We start from the raw sequence: 21976 nt of genomic DNA, 5'->3' as shown, positions 1-21976 counted from the left end.
AGCAAGGGACCCAGCACCGATCCCTGCGGTACCCCACTGGACACAGGCTTCCAGTCACAAAAACAACCTTCGACCATCACCCTCTGCCTTCTGCAACTAAGCCAGTTTTGGATCCAATGTGCCAAGGCACCCTGGATCCTATGGGCTCTTACCTTCTTGACCAGTCTCCTATGCGGGACTTTATCGAAAGCCTTACTGAAATCCATGTATACCACATCCACTGCACTACCCTCATCCACACACCTAGTCACCCCCTTGAAAAATTCAATCAAATTGGTCAGACATGATCTTCCCTTGTCAAAGCCATGCTGACTATCCCTGATTAATGCTTGCCTCTCCAAGTGGAGACTAATTCTGTCCCTCAGAATTTTTTCCAATAATTTCCCTACCACTGATGTTAGGCTCACTGGCCTGTAATTCCCTGGTTTATCCCTACTACCCTTCTTGAATAATGGTACTACGATAGCTGTTCTCCAGTCCTCTGGCACATCCCCTGTGGCCAGAGAGGGTCTGAAAATTTGTGTCAGAGCCCCTGCAATCTCCTCCTTTGCCTCACACAGCAGCCTGGGATACATCTCGTCCGGGCCTGGGGATTTATCCACTTTTAAGCCTGCTAAAACCACTAGTACCTCCTCCCTCTTGATGCTAATATGTTCAAGTATATCACAGTCCTCCTGCCCGATTTCCATGTCTACATCGTCCTGCTCCATAGTGAACAATGGTGCAAAAAATTCATTTAAAACCCCACCTACATCTTCTGGCTCCACACACAGATTGCCACTTTGGTCCCCAATGGGCCCTACTCTTTCCCTAGTTATCCTCTTGCCCTTAATATACTTATAAAACACCTTAGGATTTTCCTTTATTTTGCTCGCCAGTGTTATTTCATGGCCCCTCCTCGCTCTCCTAATTTCTTTTTTAAGTATCCCCCTGCACTTTTTATACTCCTCTAGGGCTTCCTCTGTCTTTAGTCCTTTGTATCTGCCAAAAGCCCCCCTGGAGCACAAGTCTTCAGCACGATAGCCGGGATGTTGTCGGGGTCCATAGCCATTGCTGTATCCAGTGCGCTCAGCTGTTTCTTGATATCACGTGCAGTGAATTGAATTAGCTGAAGAATGGCTTCTGTGATGGTGGGGACCTTGGGAGGAGGCCGGTATGGATCATCCACTCAGCACTTCTGGCTGAAGTTGGTTGCAAATGCTTCAGCCTCGTCTTTTGCACTCACGTGCTGTGCTCCACCATCATTGAGGATGGGGATATTCTTGTAGCCTCCTCCTCCCGTTAGTTGTTTAATGGTCCACCACCATTCACGACTGATGTGGCAGTCTGCAGAGCTTTGATCTGATCCGTTGATTGTGGGATTGCTTAGCCCGGTCTATAGCATGCTGCTTTTGCTTTTTAGCATGCATGTAGTCCTGTGTTGCAGCTTCTCAACTCACTTTTAGGTATGCCTGGTGCTGCTCCTGGCATGCTCTTCTACACTCGTTGTTGAACCAGGGTTGGTCCCCTGGCTTGGTGGTAATGGTAGAGTGAGGGATATGCCAGGCCATGAGGTTACAGATTGTGGTGGAATACAATTCTGCTGCTGCTGATGGCCCACAGCGCCTCGTGGATGCTCAGTTTTGAGCTGCTGGATCGGTTCTAAATCTATCCCATTTAGCACGGTGATAGTGCTACACAACACGATGGAGGGTGTCCTCCGTGTGAAGACTGGACTTCGTCTCCATAATGACTGTGCGGTGGTCACTGCTACCAATGCTGTCCTGGACAGATGCATCTGCAACAGGTAGATTGGTGAGGACGCGGTCAAGTAGATTTTTCCCTCTTGTTGGTTCACTCACCACCAAGTCCCAGACTGGCAGTTATGTCCTTCAGGACTCGGCCAGCTCGGTCAGTAGTGGTGCTACCGAACCACTCTTGGTGATGGACATTGAAGTCCCCCACCCAGAGTACATTCTGTGTCCTTGCTACTCTCAGTGCTTCTTCCAAGTGGTGTTCAACATGGAGGAGTACTGATTCATCAGCTGAGGGAGGGCGGTAGGTGGTAATCAGCAGGAGGTTTCCTTGCCCATGCTTCGGCCTGAAGCCATGAAACTTCATGGGGTCCGGAATCAATGTTGAGGACTCCCAGGACCACTCCTTCCCGACTGTATACCACTGTGCTGCCACCCCTGGTGGGTCTGTCCTGCCGGTGGGACAGGACATACCCAGGGATGGTGATGGAGGAGTTCAGGACATTGGCTAAAAGGTATGATTCTATGAGTATGACTATGTCAGGCTGTTGCTTGGCTAGTCTGTGGGACAGCTCTCCCAATTTTGGCAGAAGTCCCCAGATGGAGGACTTTGCAGGGTTGACTGGGCTGGGCGTGCCGTTGCCGTGTCCGTAGCCGGTGCTGAGGTCAATGCCGGGTGGTCCGTCCGGTTTCATTCTTATTATTTTGTTTTGTAGCGGTTAGTTTCCACTGAGTGACTTGCTGGGCCATTTCAGAGGGCAGTTAGGAGTCAACCACATTGCTGTGGGTCTGGAGTCACATATAGGCCAGGCCGGGTAAGGACGGCAGATTTCCTTCCCTAAAGGGCATTAGTGAACCAGATGGGTTTTTACGACAATCTGATAGTTTCATGGTTACTATTACTGATACTAGCTTTTTATTCCAGATTTATTTAATTAACTGAATTTAAATTCCCCAGCTGCCGTGGTGGGATTTGAACTCACATCTCCGGATCATTAGTCCAGGCCTCTGGATTACTAGCCCAGTGACATTATCACTACGCTACCGTTCCCTAGATGTCCTCACACTTCCTGACATTGAGCTCCACCTGCCACTTAGCAAGAAATCATTCCCAGAAACAATATGCAAGAAATCATTGTCCACTCACCTAATCTGCGTATGTCCTTTTGCAACTTCCTGCTCCCATCTAGTAAGCTTTTATGGTTTGTATATTGGAGAGGAAGTCATAGCAACATGTCGCGCAGCACAAAATGTTATAGTGATCTAGAAAAAGGTTCTATAAAAGGGCTCTCTGTTACTAAAGGAGCCCTAAGCCACCAATGTTATGAATTGTGGCACATCTATAAAATAGAAGTACTGTACAACATAGCTACTCCTTGTAGTGTGGTAGAACCATTGGCTTTCTGGGAATGATTTCTCGCGTATTTTTTCTGGGAATGATTTCTCGCGTATTGTTTCTGGGAATGATTTCTCGCGTATTGTTTCTGGGAATGATTGCTTGCTAAGTCCCACATACTTAAAACAGATCCAAGAGTAAAGTAATGCTTTTTCCACCCTTGTTGACACCACAGCATAGGCTAATCTTTCAGTGGAACAGGATATAGATACCAGGAGATAAGGCAGTAATGTAATGGGAAAAGTCCACATGCTGCCACCTCTGAAGTTTCTCCTTCTCCTGGACATACCAAAGATGCTGAACAATATTGTACATTGTGTTTGAGGCACCTTGTAGGTCACTGATGTGACTCAAAATGTTTCTTGAAGTATGTTAGTGAAAATTGATTGAGGGAAATATTTATTTTAGATTATGGATAACAAATCTGCTCGAAGTGCCATCTGTGGTGTGTATTTGGTCTGATGAACAGGTTCTCATGTTATGCATTTCCTTACAAGAGGAATAAGCTAAAGAAAAAAAAACCAATTACATGACTTCAACTTGCACAACATTTCTTATAAAATTACATAATTGCGTTATGGGAACTTCTTATCCGTTATGACACTGTACGTCAATAAAAACAAAATAGCTGAAAATGGGTGCATTCTCTATGTCCCTCTCTCATTTGCTCTCATACACTTTTTCTTCCCTTGTCTTTCTCTAATTAACTCTCTCCTTGTCTCACTTCATCTGTTTCAGTTTCTATGCAGTACGTAATATTTAGATGAAGTTTAGAAGATGCCACTAATTCGTTCTTGGGAATCGTTTTTCAGTGCAAGGGGATAGGAGCCAGCACAGAGAAGGGAAGGGATTATTGAGGAGCTGAATGGCTGCATGTCTTCCATTCTCCCACAGTTCCATCATTTTTTAATCAGTGTCCTTACTTTGTGCATTTGCTGGGAATTGTGATGCTCTGCTATTGCACTGAAAAACATTATAATGTCTGTGAAACTCATCCAAGCATGAATTATCTCAAGATAAACCAGCGACGGGCCCTTCACTCCATGTGACTCATCGATTGGTAGGTTGGTGCTTTGTTTGAAGTGCCCTGGGATATTTACTATGTTAATGATGCTCTATGAATGCTATTTGTTTTTGCAATTATGACAATAGCAATAACATCCAATAGCGGCAACATTGCTTCCAGTTTGCTCCTTTGCTAGCGTGTGTGTGAGCAACGGCGTCTTAATAAAGGGCCACACTTCAGCCACAAAAGTGGTGCATACAGTTCATGAGACAGTAAAAGTACAACCCTGCCCTAATATGTGGTTAACTCTCCATTTAAAAGATCTGCAGCAACGGAATCACTGCAAGTAAATATGGACTGAATTGAACGTTGAGTAATCAAATGATGTGTTATATACAGTGCTCACAATAACTAGTCAATAACTATTTACACAGACTGACTGCATTGTTGTCCACTCACTTCTACTCTATAAGGACTACAAACTACCTTCAGTTACAAACATTAAGATCTGGGAATAATAATCCCATCTGATTTATGTTGAGGCAAATGGGAATCCACAAAAACACAATTTCACTTGTTACGCTCAACAAGTTAACGTTCCTGTTGCTCCTGGACTCAGTCCTGAACTAAACAGCTCAATGCATTTGACGAGGCTGGCATTCTCTGTGTTCCAACATCAGTCAGTTTTGGCTTGTTTATCCTCTACAAGATTGTAGCCTAGACTTTCCACTTCCTAATGCCGATCTTTCAATAGGTCTGGGTGGATGGAGCTGGAAACCAACTCGGGAACATCCATTGCATCCCCGCCTCTTTCCACCCATCCATATGACATCCAAACGATCCATGTTTCCTGCCATTTGCACTGTAAGAACACTGGATGCAGTGCTATCCAGGCATATAACTGCAGCAACACCACAATAGTTGCTAATGCTTAACATCAGACCTCCATTTTTATGCCAAGAGCTCAAAAAGTCAAACTAAATGGTTGCATAGAACACCAGTACCAAACCTTCACATCACACACTGCTTCTGATTCCTGCAGGCCTTGTTTCTAGGCAGTGTTATTACCTAGAACTATGCCTCTTATTCAAAAACAGTTACCCACCACTTACTGAACCAGGCTGTTGCAACATATATTATACAATGGGAAATCGGACACGACATTGGTCCTTCACTGTAATCTCTCCTGTTCTTTCTGTGCTGCCAACAAAACCACTGGAGTCAATTTTGGGAAACATCTGTTCCAGTTACAGTTGCCTCCAGCTGTACTCTATTGTCACATACTATTCAAGCATTGTGAAAGGAGGACCTCTGAGTTGTGTGAGCAGGAGGTGCATCATTTGAGTTTTTCTCTTTTGTTTGAGTATGTTTGCCAATCCTGCCACAAGATGGCAGACAAGCACTACTGTTTCCTGTGGGACCCATACTGTACATTGCCATCACACAAATTTGTAGTCCACAAACTCAATGCAGGATTTTTTTTTCCTTTTTTTGCCCCTCCTATCGTGAAGATGTTGATTTAATCTGGCAAGTAGCTTGATGGTGGAGGACATCATAGCCAAAAACAATTCTGTCCTCATTTGACATCCACCTGGACTTGAAAGGCGTTCGATGTATAATAACATTTATATACATGAACGCTAGGAAGCATTAGGAACAAGTGTGCCAGCACTGGAGGCCAATGTGGCAATAGGGGACTACGATGTAGTGCGAATATCAGAAACATGGCTAAATAATGAGGATGGAAGTGAAGACAACTTTCAAAGGGAAAAAGTGTTTAGAAAAGACAGTGTGGACAAAGAAAGGAGGTGACGTAGACTTATATTCAGGGACACCTGGGATGTAAACATAATAGGGGAAAAACTCGGTTGCTTTGCGCCTCCCGTTAGCGCCCTAAGAGGGCGCGGCGCCACCAACGCCTCCCGCGAAATTCAGCGGGAGGTTAGCAGCGGTGGTAACCATTAGCGCCCCGCGGCGCTGCGCGCCGGTGATGATGTCACCGCTGTGCGCAGCGCCCTGCTCGCGCCCCGGCTGCGATCTTCGGTAGCGCCCCCTGACTTACTGCCGGACGCTATGCCCGATGGGGTCAGGGGGGCCTATCTGCGGCTGGGCGGCGCTATTTAAAGGCGAGGTGCCAAGCGGCCATTTTTGTTGCTGGCCACCTGCCAGCACCCGTCTCCACTGCTGTTCCCGGCCTCCTGAGCGCCCCACCACCCCGCGGAGTGCCGGCTGTGCTCCATGAGTCCGGCACTTCTCTTGAGTGCCAGGCTCTTTTGCTGGCACTCCGATCCCGGGGAGGAAGGCCTGCAATACCGTGGCACGTAGCACCGCGATATTCCTTCGCAGCGCCCCAAGAGGGAGGCGGCGCACTTCCAGTAGCACCCCACTTCCCTCTTGGGGTGCTACCACTCAATTTCAGCTGCGGGGGTGCTAATTTTTTCGGGGCGCTAAAAGTAGTGAAGTTAGAACCCCAAAGGAGGCGCGACTCAATTTTTCCCCCAATGAATCCTGTGGAAGGGGAATAGCTATAGAATAAGCTACTCTGGGCAGACATCTCTAGTGTGAAAGAATTCCAAACTACACTCGGGGTACGTTTACAGACCCTCAGCTTGGCATAAGGCAGATAATTTGCTCTATGAAGAGATAGGAAGGGTATGTGAGAAGAGGAACGTTGTTTTAATGGGAGATTTCAATATAAACTGGGAAAAAACTGAATTGCTTTAGAATCAAGAGTTGGTAAGTGTACTGCACGATAGATTTATGTCCCAATGTTTCAAGGAAGCAACAAGTGGTAGTGCTCGCCTTGACCTGGTTTGAGCAAAGTACTCAGTGGGGTGTCCTCGGGCTGCAGTTCACCGGTTCTGGGAGGGCAGGAAATCAACTGGCTCCCACGCTGGGTGGGGTGTAGATGGTGATCCCAGCAGAGGCCTCAGACAACTGGCAGCAGCCCAGTTTATATTTTTGTATTCCTCTTGGCCCCACCAAAAAAAATAGATGTTTCCTGTGTTTTGTGCGCGGCCTCCAGCTGCCCCTTTAACCACTGCTGGTTAGGCTGCTCACTGCTAGATACAAATCGGTGGAGCATACGTCAAAATTGCAATCGGGGTCATAGGACCCATATTTGTATACTGCAATAAGGCTGCTGCCGGTTTCAAGCGGTTGCCGTTTTGGCCTGGCCCTTCAATGGCAGTGGGGAGGATCGGGACAGGAACAGGATAGCATGTGCAGCACTCTGATCTTAGGGCCGCCACCACCAGGTGGACCTTGTTAAAATCGGCTGCTAAAATACGCGCAGTTAAATGGAAAATGAGTGACTCTCTGCAGTCAGAATAGTAAAATCAAAATTAAACGAAATTAGAAATAGCTTTAAAATGATGATGTAATGTTATATTCCATGAATAAACAATATAGCTCACCCAGTGATTTGTGTGGAATAAACCACTTGTGTTGCACCCACTGTAACTTGCATATCCATTGTACCCATATGCGTCCAACCTTAAAATGGCAGTTCTTTTCCTGTAAACCACTAATTCAGGAAAACAATCCTTTGTTTTAATAATTTGCTTGTGAAACAGTTTATCTCCAGCCAGAAGATGGGCCCACACAAGATGAAAAAGTCTTGATACTAAGGTCAACATTCACAGTATAGAAATGCATCACAAACTGGGGCTTGGGGCATCCAACTAACCTCAATTATATAATCCTTCCCGTCTTTTCCATGTACAGCTTTTACCGCACAGATGTCCAGGCCACCAAACAACTCAGAGCAGGCATCCACCCACGTTCGATAGCTGCAAGAGAGTTTCCATTGAAATGTCAGCTCCAGTGAGACCCTAGAGTTTGTGCCCTACGCTGTATCATGCATTCTCCCAGTGTGCTGCACCATCTCAGTGCTGTAATTCATTAAAGGAAACTATTCATCTCAATTTCCATATGTCCCACATGTAGGACATTGCACACTTTCTGGTATGTCTCTGTTATTCTTTGTTCCAATGTCTTATGCTTTTTTTCTTGAAACTGACAGCTTGGGAACAGGCATTTTGTGTAGCATCTCACTGCTGTCACATCATAAATGGGGACGATGCATTGTGGGTGGCAGTCTCTAGACATGCTCACTAAGACAAAATGTAATTTCCACATAACATGCCTGTCTATTCTCACAGAATTATGGCCAAACCTCAAGAGGGGCGATTTTCCCCAAATACTTTAGGCGCTAAAGAGCATCCGAGATGGCCAATCTGGGGTCTTAAACTGAAACGCAAGTTTGGTCTGTGTTTAGCGCAAGGCGCCACCTTGGTAAAGGAGTTGAAGCTTGTGCTAGGAATGGCCACCCAGAGGATCATTAAGCAGCTGATTGCCACTTAACTTGCCTGCTAGCGCTCATTAAGGAGGCTACACATCATTTTGGTGGCTAATGCTTGACCTAATGCCCTCTCCGAACAGCAGAATAAACTAGTCATTGCAGAGGATTTCGAGTGCTACTTAAAGGCATATCACCTTTTACTGTTTACTTGCTGCTGGAGGTTTGAAGAGGACTTCTGAAACATGTCGGGAGACTTTCTGGGACACTTTGTGAAGACTTCACCAACACTCGAGCAACATTTATTCCAGAAATTCTGTGAGGACTTCACCTAAAAATAATAAGTGCTGTGCTACTCCACCTTGTTGGACACCTTATAGAAGTCACCAGGAGAAAGGGAGTGCTTGATCATCGGCATCTTACCAGGGGTCCCCCTTGGTCTGGAGGAGGAATGGGAGGAGGATATAAGGTCAGGCAGAGCAGTACCAGCTGCCGGGGGAGAGAGAGGGACAAGAGGGTGAGGTGGGCTCCATTCCTTCTGCCCCCACCCACCGCGGGTGCAGGACATCCCTCCCCTTCTGGACCTCCTCCACCAGGACCTCGTCCAAGAACCTGTGCGCCCTCTTCCTTGGTCCCTGAGCCACCCTGATAATTGCCGCTTTATGTCAGCCAGCCCACTGCACACCTTCAGTGGAAGTGGGTGCATGGAGCCCACATATACGGCTTTACAAAAATTGCGCCTAATCAGCGCTTGAGTGCTAAACCTGCAGGTGTCTCTGTTTTAGCATCTCCGGGCATGTTCAAATTATGGTAATGAGCAATTAGGACCAAAATTGCGTGCTAAAACAAGACTTTCAAACAGGCGTGTCTTATTAGCACAGCACAGTACCTGTTTTCACCCTTCCACCAAAATAACCCCCAAGATACTTTAATGGGTCAGCAAGACAGCACCAGGCGCTGGATTGGTTCAGCAAACTGCACTGGCCCAATCAAAGCTGCCAGCGTCTATATCATTTCTACCTCTAAGAGGCTGTTTCTAGGCAGTAGAATGGGCTTCCACACTAATACCATACAGAACTAATCTGCCAAGGGGGATTGTTACCACTACAAAACTGATCTCATTTTGTCAACTTTTCAATATAGCTATGATACAGTGTTCTCATGTTCTCAAGAATGCCAGGATAGAGGTTTCCAATATAAAGATGAAAGGTCATCGACCTGAAACGCTAACTCTGTTTCTCTCTCCACAGATGTTGCCTGACCTGCTGAGTATTTCCAGCATTTTCTGTTTAGATTGTATTGTTGGAGTAGGTAACCCCAAAAAAATGGTTAAGAGATAAATTCTACCTCCTTTTTCTGAATGAAAGCAGTGTACTTTTCCAGTTGTCTTTTTCCCCTCGGTAGCTTGCCATATTTACATTATGAATTTTTGGCTTGTAAACAATTCTTCTGATTGTGATTAGTTTGTACAGTTTCCAGTAAGGCCATGATATGAACGTGCCTTATGATAGTGAAGATTTACAGGGAAGTAGGAGGGGATAGAGCCAGGAAACACCACTGCATTATATGCTTCTTGGCTTCGCCTGAGGTTTAATCATCATTGACAAAAATCACGGAGAGAGGACCCACTTTCAAAAGAAGTAGCAACTCACAAGGATCTTTATTAGCTGAAGATAAGTTAACCCAGTGAGGCTACATTAAATAAAGAAATAAGGATGGAGAAAGCACTGCTTAAATTTTCTCTCACTGGTATAATTCTTCTTTAACATCTCGTACACTGCTGAATTCGCCACTGTAGAGTTTTGTATCCTGACTTGGGTTTATGTGGTCTAAATGCTTACCGTTCGGTCATGGCCACTTGTTCCAGCATGGCAGAGCCAGTGTTTGCTTTCCAGTTTCCTGAAATTGAAGTCCTCCTGAAAGACAGAAGTGTACAATGTTACAAACAGGATAATACTCAGCATCCTTTTACAACGCCACAGGCCATCTTCCAGAGGCAGAAGTAAAACAGCTGCAAAAAAATTTGGTTAAAGGATAGATCCCCATTTTTCCTGCCTTGAAAAGCACGTTTTCTAGTTGTCATTTTCTCTCAATCTCATGTGCGACCTGTTGTCTGCCTATTACGTTGCTCTTGAGCCAGTCACACTATATGAGTTTCACCAGCATAGCCCAACGTGACTCACCCGCTTATCCCTAAGCCTCCCCTCCAGTGGCAGATTTGAAACTGGAAACTCACCATGATGTGAAAGTCAGGTATTACCATCCTACCACACAGTGCTCACACAGTGAAACTAAATATGTGTGGAGCATGTTGTCTGTTGTGTGGATAACTAACCAGACAGTTTTGTTTTTATTTTAAATTCCTACTGATGACTCTAAATAGAAACCTGCAGAATGCATCAATATTTGACTTCCAAGCAGGATTTCCTGCATCATAACCTAAAATGATACAAGCAGTGGATGGTACTCGGCCACCAGTCAGCTGCACACTGTGATTCAAAGCACCTAAAGTTGGTGTTAAACCAACCTCAGGTATGGAAAGATCTGTCCGATACAAAGAGCCCTGTTTCCAAAGGTTCCCATGATCCTCTGACATTTTGTGAACTCAGGAAAACATCAATTTTTAAACAGTTATTGCTGTGTTGACCAATCAGATACCTGAAAAGACTTGCATTGGAGGTGCCTTTGGGTATATATGGAGCACATCTTGCTGGGGGCTTAAGTCCTTATGGAAAATAGGAATTTTAGCCCTGATGTTCCAGATATTTGCTAAACAAATTTCTTTCATTCCTTTTTCACCTTTTTCTCTGGATGTCACAATCACAGATTTGCACCACGATCTTAATCTGGCAAGTTCTTAACCTTTTCTTTGTCATTGGTTGGGTATCTGTTGCATGGAGATCAGGAACTTCCCTTTAGGAAACTTGGAAATACATTCCTTTTTGCTACTTGCAGCTGCTAAAGTTAAAATAACTGAGAAGAGGTTTAGATAATACTGCCTCTCTTAAACTTGACAGAACCTTTCTTCAGAAGATTTGATGAGGTTGGGCTGAGTCCATAAAAGAGTCTGTGCAACAAATCATCTTGATCATCCCTGATTTAGGACAGATGTAGGACAGAGTAGGAGAAACCCGGCCCAACAATACCTCACGAGAGCACAAAGATGACCTGAGCCCAGGCTCAGTAGAAAAAGTGACTTACGATTCTATCAACTAGCGTTTTCCCCTGCTTGTAGGGAGCCCCTGGGCTCAACTTGGCATATTCCCATCACACAATCAATATCAGGAACTTAAAATGTGGAGAATGGTGGAAGTAATAATGCATCATTCCCCCTTACATTTCAGCACTTTGAAACACCAATACCATTATGAAGTTCGCCATGTTGAATGACTTTCACAGTAGATAAAATGGCAGATACTTACATGTACGCTTTATAATTGTTCCCAATCTTCTGAATTCTGATGTCGTACTTGGAGTCAATGTAAGGCTCTGTAGTTGCATAAGTTTTTGCGAGGGCCACGACACTGGCTATATCCTGGAAGTCGTAATGATTTTCAACTTTTATCTGTAATAGACAAATCCAGGCCAGCAGGAGAAAGAGAAAGAAATAAAAAGAGTTAAGAGCACTGTTATTAAACCATACAAAGCATCTGAAAAGTTGTTGTCCACAAAAATACTACCAATATGTGTGCATCCATTCCCCACTCCTGTGGTTCCATTGAGCTCTGTGAAATCACTCAGTGCCACATCCTCACTTACACTAGCTCATTTCCTCCAGATAATGGTATCTGAACTGGTGTGTGAAAGTGAGAGAGCAGGGTTTGGGACAAAGGAACACAGGGACTCCTGTCCCTAGCTTTTCCTCAGCATCATCCTCATAGACATCATCATCATCATCATAGTTGACGAAGAATAAATTTCTGCTCTCCTGCTCCTCCTCATCTTCCTTCTCTTCAACATCCTCTGCCCTCCCATTGCTGTGATGGATCTACTGGAAAGGATGGTATAAACTAAAAATGGGTGAGCATTACTCTCTTGGGATTAAGACAGAAAAGTATGTGAAAGCTTCCAGTTATGTGCTGCTTCACAGGGATGCAGTGGCAATTATCTAGATGTGCACCCACTAACCTGCTGCCTGCACTGTCCCACTGGTCTTGCCATCTTCCACAGTTAGACAAAAGTGCATTCCCATCAGCTCTAAGGCCTGTTCCTCTTAGTGTCAGTTCTCTAATTTGTGGAATGTCCCTTCCCGCCCCCTGCCCTGCCTTTCATGTGCGTGATGACAAAATTGAGTGAATTCGGTGAAGGTTAGCATTTGAGGGATGTCTCCTAGGTGGCAACACACAGCTGATGTATTAGATCAACTGGTATCACCCTATTAAAGTGGAGGAAAGGGTTTCAAGCTTCACCGTGCAAGTCATTCCCATTAGTACAGATGGCAATACATATATTGTCATATCGAGAGTTAATGAAACCTTAATCACAGTGTAAAAGATGATTTGTGCAGCTATTAGGTTTATAGACTGAATAGTATATTAGTGCCCATGGTGCTCAAGGAAGGAAAGGGAGAGTGGCCAATATGTTACCGTGCCGGCCCTCATCAATTCATTAAACTTTTTCCAACAAGGAGGAGAGAGTAGTATGAGCTAAGGTAGGAGTGAGACCTCCATTCAGTATCCTTACCACTGGGAATAATGCATCTTTCACTGTATTTATGGTTCAGTCAGCAGTGTGTTGAGTTTGTTGAATATTCTATTACAGTTTTATTATTTTCATTTCATAGATGAATGACGGAGAAAAAGCAAGATGTGAAACTTCTCGGATACACAGAATTCAATTCATCCAATTACAGGGATCCGTGCACTACTTGATTGGGCAATAATTTACAGACTCTTTCAGCTGTCATTCACTGTAGACTTTGCTCTGATTCACAGAGTGTACAGGAACACCTGCTAAGCAGTCCGTCAAAGTTCCAGCTAGCTGCTTCGAAAATTCATAACTGTTTAGCTTAACATCAGGTGTATAATGTGCACTTTTAAACAACTCGTGTCCTCTCAATGAAGGGGTACAACTGTTACATCAGATTTGCGGATGTGTGACATTTTTACCATTCATTGTTTTAAACAGCCAGCTGTCACTTCAATAAGTAGATGAGTGATTTTTATACTTAGTACATACTTGAGATCCGATGAATTTGTCTCTTAAAATTGCAACTGGGGTCCTAACTACGTCATTAGGACCCTAATTTGCATGGGAAAGGGGCTTGTTTCAGACAGGCACTTCAGCGTCCAATGGTAGGCCCTGTGAAAGTCTCTGTGGGCCGATCGTCGGGGTTCATGAGCCAGTAAGGCTATGGACCCCATTTTTAGGCTGTCACCACCCCATTATTACCAATTTTCCCCAAGCGAAAATCAGCCCAACCTGTCTAACTCTATATAATGGCTGTTTCTGGGTGCAGTTTGGGTCCTTGCGATCTCTCATTTGTTTGAAGGTTCTTAGGTGCACCACAGATCTGCAAAAATCTACAATTCACCCCATACTAGTCATGGCTCTATATATTTGTATCCATACTGGAGTTCCAGAAAAGATCCTGGGAATCCAGGTTCCAATGCCAATGTTCCCATGCCTGTTCAAGAAATAGCCAATTGGCAATACGGTCATGAGAACGTCAGAAAAGTTAAGGATGAGAAAAGGTCATTTAGCCCAGCAAAGCTCACCCCTCTAGTACTCATGCTTTCCCAGACTATCCACTGTGCTTTATGTATCCAAAATTTGATGTCCTGCCTGGTAGAAAATTTTCACCATTATAGAGTCAGAGTCATAGAGTCATAATGGCACAGAAGGAGGCCATTCGGCCCATCAAGTCCACGCCGGCTCTCTGTAGAGCAATCCAGTCAGTCCCATTCCCCCGCTCTATCCCCGTGGCCCTACAAGTTTATTTCCCTCAAGTACCTATCCAGTCTCCCCTTGAAAACATTGTGTGTGTCCACTTCCACCACTTCCGTCGGCAGTGAGTTCCAGGTCCCCCATTAATGTGAAGAAATTCTGGCACCTGTTCCACATTTATTTTATGTTGCTCAGCTTCAGCATAACCTCAATTATTCAGCTTGTCTGGTTTTATATATAGCCCAGGATTTTGCTATGTTTTTTAATTGCCTCACCACATTGCCTAGATGTTGCTAGACACAAGCCCAATATTATTCCCAAGTCCCTTTGAGTCACTTTGGAAAGATTCTATTCCATTCATTTTATACTTAGTCACACATTATTTTATCGATTGTGTAATACTTTGTATTTCTTAGTATTAAATTTTATCTGATGTCAGTCTGCTCATTTGCATAAATGATCCAATTCCCTCTGCAAATCTCGACCCACATCTTGTTTTCTTTCTCAACTGCCTATTTTAATGTCATCTGCAAATCTGGCAACCTTGCTGTTGGTTTTAGCATTCAGATCATTTATGTAGACAAGGAACAACACATGTCAAGTGTTGCCCCTTACAGAAGTCCACTCAACAGCTCTCTCAGTCTGACAAGACACTTTCCAAGGGAATGAAGCTGGGCAGGTGGAAAGGGTATCAGTGGGAGAGCATATTGGTGGTAGTGATCCTAATTCAGTTAGATTTAGGGTAGTTATGGAAAAGGACAAGGACAGACCAGGAATAAAAGTTCTCAATTGGGGAAAAGCTAATTTTACTAAGCTGAGATGTGATTTAGCCAAAGTGGACTGGAGACAGAAAGGTAAATCATTGTCAGAGCAGTGGGAGGCATTCACGGAGGAGATAGTGAGGGTTCAGAGCAAGTATGTTTCCTTAAAGAAAAAGGGTGGGACTAACAAATCTAGAGCTCCCTGGATGTCAAGGGGCATACAGGATAGGTAAAGAAAAAAAGGGAAGCTTATGACAGATACCGAGGGCTCAATACTGCAGAAACCCTGGGGGAGTATAGAAAGTGCAGGGGTGAAATTAAACAGGAAATTAGGAAAGCAGGGAGGGCATGAAAAATATTGGCAAGTAAAATCAAGGAAAACCCAAAGACATTTTATAAATACATTAAGAGCAAGAAGATAACTAAAGTAAGTGTAGGGCCTATTAGGGACCATAAAGGTAACCTGTGTGTGGAGGCAGAAGACATGGGTATGGTTCTCATCTGCAAATCTGGCAACCTTGCTGTTGGTTTTAGTATTGTAGACAAGGAACAACACATGTCAAGTGCTGCCCCTTACAGAAGTCCACTCAACAGCTCTCTCAGTCTGACAAGACACTTTCCAAGGGAATGAAGCTGGGCAGGTGGAAAGGGTATCAGTGGGAGAGCATATTGGTGGTACTGATCCTAATTCAGTTAGATTTTGGGTAGTTATGGAAAAGGACAAAGACAGACCAGGAATAAAAGTTCTCAATTGGGGAAAAGCTAATTTTACTAAGCTTTTTACTTTGCGTCTGTTTTCACAAAAGAGAGGGACGATGCAAACATTGCAATCAGGAGGAGGAGTGTGAAATATTAGATGAAATAAACATAGTGAAAGAGGAAGTATTAAAGGGTTTAGCATCTTTGAAAGTGGATAAATCCCCAGGCCCAGGTGAAATGTATCCCAGACTGTTAAGAGAAGTAAGAGAGGAAATAGCAGAGGCTCTGACCATCATTTTCCAATCCTCTCTGGCTACAGGTGTGGTGCCAGAGGACTGGAGGACTGCTAACGTGGTTTAAAAAGGGAGAAAGGGATAGACTGAGTAATTACAGGCCAGTCAGCCTAACCTTGGTGGTGGGAAAATTATTGGAAAAAATTCTGAGGGACAGGATAAATCTTCATTTAGAAAGACACGGATTAATCAGGGACAGTCAGCATGGATTTGTTAAGGGAAGGTCGTGTCTGACTAACTTGATTGAATTTTTTGGGGAGGTAACAAGGAGGGTCAATGTGGGTGTAGTGCATTTGATGTAGTCTATATGGATTTTAGCAAGGCTTTTGATAAGGTCCCACATGGCAGACTGGTCATGAAAGTAAAAGCCCATGGGATCCAAGGCAAAGTGGCAAGTTGGATCCAAAATTGGCTCATAGGCAGGAAACAAAGGGTAATGGTCGAAGGGTGTTTTTGTGACTGGAAAGCTATTTCCAGTGGGGTTCCGTAGGGCTCAGCACTAGGTCCTTTGCTTTTTGCAGTATATATCAATGATTTGGACTTGAATGTAGGAAGTATGACTAAGAAGTTTGCAGATGATACAAAAATTGGCCGCGTGGTTGATAATGAAGAAGAAAGCTGCAGACTGCAGGAAAATATCAATGGACTGGTCAGGCGGGCAGAACAGTGACAAATGGAATTCAATTCGGAGAAGTGTGATGTAATGCATTTGGGACGGGTTAACAAGGCAAGGGAATACACAATAAATGGTAGGACACTGAGAAGTGTAGAGGATCAGAGGGACCTTATAGTGCATGTCAACAGATCCCTGAAGGTAGCAGGACAGGTAGATAAGGTGATTAAGAAGGCATACGAGATACTTGCCTTTATTAGCCGAGGCATAGAATATAAAAGCAGGGAGGTTATGCTTGAACTGTATAAAACACTAGTTAGGCCGCAGCTAGAATACTGCGTGCAGTTCTGGTCACCACATTACAGGAAGGGTGTGATTGCACTAGAGAGGGTGCAGAGAAGATTTACGAGGATGTTGCCTGGGCTGGGGAATTTTTGCTATGAGGAAAGATTGGATAGGTTGTTTTTTTTTTCTTTGAAACAGAGGAGGCTAAGGGGAAACCTAATTGAGGTGTATAAAATTATGAGGGGCCTAGATAGAGTGGATAGGGAGGACCTATTTCCTTTAGCAGAGTGGGTCAATAACCAGGGGGCATAGATTTAAAGTAATTGGTAGGAGGTTTAGAGGAGATTTGAGGAGAATTTTTTTCACCCAGAGAGTGGTGGGGGTGTGGAACTCATTGCCTGAAATGGTGGTAGAGGCAGAGACCCTCATCACATTTAAAAAGTACTTGGATATGCACTTGGTGTCATAACCTACAAGGCTATGGACCAAGTGCTGGAAAGTGGGATTAGGGTGGATAGCTCTTTGTCAGTCGGCACGGACAAGATGGGCTGAATGGCCTCCTTCTGTGCTGTAAATTTCTATGATTCTATGATTATGACTAGCACATTGATTTTCCTATCCATTAGCTAACTTTGTATCCACTCCCATACTCTGATCTCTAGATTAATTTAATTCTTTTTCATGGAATCTTGTCAAAAGACTTTTGAAAGTCAAAATAAATTACATTTTATGGAATTCCACTGTCTATTTTATCAGTACCATCCTCAAAGAAGTCAAGAGGTTTATCAGGCATGTTGATTCTATTTATTCAATTATTATTTCTATCCAGGTCCTACTCCAGCCTATCCATTAGCATGATTTGCATTACTTTGTCTGCTATGCAAGTTAGGTTAACAGGCCTGTGGTTGCCTGGATCGGATTTGTTTCCCTTGAATATAGATATAGATATGCCTACTCCCCATTCTACACCTTACCCAATGACTGTCTCTTGATGATAGCCAGTCCTCCCTAGTCTCTCAACACTTCTAGATAAATCCCTTCAAGTTCAAGGGATTTATTTATCTTCAGTCCCTTTAATTTGCTCAGTATCTTTGTCATACTGAGTTTTTAATATTTGAAGTATTATAATTGTACAACATATTTGTGTTATCCTCATTAGTGATAGAAAATATTCTTTTCTATTTTGACTATCTCCTCATCTTAACTTCATCTCCATTTTTATTTTTTAATGTTCTAACTACTCCTTTGTTATTATAATTCTGGATGAATGATTTATTGTTGTGCTTGTCTTCTTCAACTATTCTCATCTCTGTACATAGCCCTGTACTGCTCCAACGTTCACCCCTTAATTGTTCTAATCACCCATTTCAGGAATTGCTCATTTAACCTAGTGGTTCGGCCCTCCCCACCCCATCCCCCCATCTTCCTGCTGAATTTGACGCACTCCAAAGCTTGTGAACCCAACTCGAGTCGTGCAGGTATGTGACCGATCTCCGTGGGGGAAGAGATGTGCATTTCCTGCTCCGTAGTTTTACCCGTATTGTGCCATTTATTTTGTGTTATGGCTGCCTCAGATGATGACCCAGCGTATGTTGTTCGGCTTAAGAACTCGTTCACTGCAAATTTAAATAAAAGCAAAGAAAGCAACAATCTTACATAGCTAAAGATAGCGGCAGCGCTGGACCCAAGGTTTAAGAATCCGAAGTACCTTCCAAAATCCGAGAGGGACAAGGGGTGGAAGTTAATTCTTACCATACTGTTGTCACACGGGTCAAACCATACTGTTGTCACACGGGTCACAAGACCAGGAGCCTGGCACGCTAACTACTGAAACTGAACCAACAAAGAAGAAAATGAACTTCCTCTTAGCGGCATCTGATTCAGAGGATGAATACGAAGGAACAGAGCCAACCAACATCATTTGGATCGTTATAAAGCAAAACTAGTTATCAGCATGGATCTGGAATGGTGTTCAAAGCGTGTTGGTGCCCATTAAAATTTAGCAAAGCTGGCAAATCAGTACTTAGCAATGCCGGCAACAACAGTGCCATGGGAGGCATTCCCTCCTGAAAATATAAACAAACTTGTCTGTCTAAGCAATTGGCTAAATGGCAGCAAGAAATAGAACTAAAGTTCTTTTTAGACTCGTAGGCTGTGTTGCATTTTTTTTTGCCAGTAGCTATGTGAAGCCTACAAATTTTCCTTTATAATTTGCACTTTCGCATATGATGGCTCAAATGTTTTTGATGTTCTTCACAATAAACAGTTCCATTTTCTATATAATTCTATGTAATAACAATAATAGCATCAGCAAGAAAACAAACTTGAATGAGATGGGTGCAGTAATTGTATCAATTAAATATGCAATTATAACCAAGATTAACTGAGATTAACATTTTTAATTGAGAGGTTAATCTCAATTAACTTTTTTAATTGTTTGACAGCCCTGATATAAATGCAAGTTATTGTTATTGTAGACTCCAAAAAGCTGTAAAAGGCACAAAATAAAGTATAAAAAAATCATAGATTTCTGGGGTGGCGGTAGGCACACCTCCAGATCCCCCTACAATATAAATCTTTTGCCTTTGGCACTTGTATGCTCCTTCAGGCTTCCGCCCCTCCAGTACAAGTGAGGGAAGGTCAGGTCTATCTACAGCTTAAGTTCCACAAACTCGTATTCCACGGCATTTTGTGAAATTACTTCTTTTCACTTGTTATAGGCTTATACTTAACACTGGTTTTGAATTGTCAGCTTTTTTGAAGCTGTTGGTCAGCTTTTGCTAGTTTTCTAGGTTGACATGTGTGACTCAATGCAGATTGGGGATCAAACCTGAGGCCTTCCTGTCTGTACAGCCTAACTGGATACTAGATAAACTTGCTGGGATAGATTTTAGCCTGATCAAGCTTAATGTAAAGTACCACCTGGGTGGATCACCGAGGGGGAAACCGGGCAGGGAGAATTGCATGCCTGTAACAGAGCCCATTCTGATTCTCCTCATTCAATTAGTAACAATGAAAATATTACCCACTGAGCCAATGGTTGAGCTCAGATTTCTATTCACTTCACAGGGATTCTGGCTCATCCCATATTTATGTTGGACAGCTGGGATGGACAGTGTCCATGGCCTCTTTTGATTTGGTACTGCTTACCTTACCCATGCCTGCGTGAGCATGTCCCATCTTTACAACCACTGGGAATTTGGGAATTGTGAGCTGAAACACAAAGAAAAGCAAATGATTTAGGACCTTCTGTCTTTTGAACTTTCCCAATTATTATACATACAACATTCAGATATTCCTTTTATTTTCCTTTTTTTTTACCGTTTCCCCTCGCCTTCCATTTCTTCTAAGTCTGATGTGCAGTAGATCATCCATGGTTAATAGAGGAGGCCTTTACTAATGGCTCTTTATCATCTTTGTTTAAGCAGTGGATAATTTCATGTGAGTGAAACTTATATACTAATAGCACAATTTCACCCCATTTTTTAAGTTGGATCCATTTGATACCTTGTTAGAGTTTCCTCTTGACAATCCAATTACTATTCCTGAATCGGCCACAAGGAAGTGGTTAACTTCCGTACCTCCTAGGATGCTTTTCTTTAGGAAGCACAATCTAGTGGTTACAGGAGGTGTGGGGGTGGGTGGGGGAAATTCTCTAATTGCTGCATCTAGTAAAGCCATGAGCACATTCTTTTTGACAACATTTCAGTATCACCACACATAGCAATCAGAGCAATTCTTCCAGCCCTAGTTGGAAATCATGGGTGAGAATTTGAGTGTTACCACTCTGTGGCACAACACCATGGTGTGCCCGAATGGAACAAGTTGTGCATTAAATTAACTACAATAGCACAGGACGCTGTACTAAGCAAGCTTCTACAAGATGCTTAAGGAGGATAAGGGTAAAGGGCTGATTTGGACTGGATCAGTTCAACCTGGAGCATTATAACTCTGAGTGTAGTAAAAATCAAAACTACATATCAGACAATTTGCCATCAGCAGTGATGCCAGCTGTCTCTGCCAGGCATGCCAGCTTGTGCCTCTTCTTGCTCTGTTTGGTTCACTGAAAGCAGAGTGGGTAAACGACTGTGCTTCTCATTAGGTTCACTCTAGCCTTCAGGCCTGTTGGCCAGCTGTGGTGTGCAGTCAGGGTTCATGTCCTGAATAGAGATATTGGGATTATTATTAGGGGGAGTAAGAATCCTGACATTATAGCCAGTCTTTCAGGCTACCTTTGTACCAACCTTTTCTTTAGTTTGTGAGTTTACTTTCAATAATAGAGTGCAAATAACCTTACTGGGGGACCTGATTTGAAGCATTTACTGAACCCAACCATACACCGGAACTGAATAAAAGTTCTGTTAAAACAGCACAATGATTGAAGCACCACCAAGTTGATGAGCACCTTCAGTAATTGTTGTCAGTTCAGTTCCCTTCCAACCAGCAGCCTATATTACTGACCATATTATATTTATGTTAATCCAGGTCCTTTGTGATACTGAGCTTAATAACTCTGTGTTACTTTGGGCTGGATTTTACCAACCTCGGCAGGTCCGTGGCAGGCGATGTCGGTGGCAGGTCCCGGCCTCGCTGCCAGTTCCAGCCCGCTGTCCAAAATGATTTCCCCCCTGATTGGGCTTGTTAAGCCTGCCCAATGCATTTCCCAGCCAATTGAAGGAATTGAAGCAAATTGATTTTGACATTTGTGCTGTCAGTGTTCTACAGCATTGAGGTGCTGAAAACACTGACAGTCACTGCACAAAGGTGCAGGGCTGCACCCAGGCTCTCCCATGACTCCCTCCATTTGCTTATGGAGGGAGTCAGAGCACACAGGGAGGTTCACTTCCATTCCAATGGGCAGAAGAGACCTCCCCAGGAGACCAACACAGCCTGGTTGCACATTGCACAGGAGGACACAAACAGGACCAGGCTGCAGTGGCACAAACCTTTCAATGATCGCAGTAGATCACGAAACGTGCAAAGCCACACTCAACCTCATCCTGC

The 21976-nt window shown here is 43.7% G+C and overlaps 1 protein-coding gene across 2 annotated transcripts in view; it reads right to left on the bottom strand.

Annotated features, from left to right (window-relative positions):
• Positions 1-21976, bottom strand: part of syn3 (synapsin III) — a 479656-nt gene that overhangs the window by 35164 nt on the left and 422516 nt on the right. For both annotated transcript variants that reach the window (XM_086009013.1, XM_086009015.1), the window contains 4 exons: positions 20123-20185; positions 11858-12000; positions 10277-10351; positions 7824-7926 (listed from right to left, as the gene is read on the bottom strand). In XM_086009013.1, the coding sequence (XP_085865139.1) occupies positions 7824-7926; positions 10277-10351; positions 11858-12000; positions 20123-20185 (384 nt within the window). The remainder of the gene's footprint in view (positions 1-7823; positions 7927-10276; positions 10352-11857; positions 12001-20122; positions 20186-21976) is intronic.

The sequence above is a fragment of the Somniosus microcephalus genome, chromosome 16, assembly GCF_052327205.1.
Source record: "Somniosus microcephalus isolate GS21.2 chromosome 16, FLI_Smic_1.0, whole genome shotgun sequence".
NCBI classification, from domain to species: domain Eukaryota; kingdom Metazoa; phylum Chordata; class Chondrichthyes; order Squaliformes; family Somniosidae; genus Somniosus; species Somniosus microcephalus.
The sequence above is the reverse complement of the archived record's forward strand: the minus strand, read 5'-3'. Positions and strand labels throughout refer to the sequence as shown.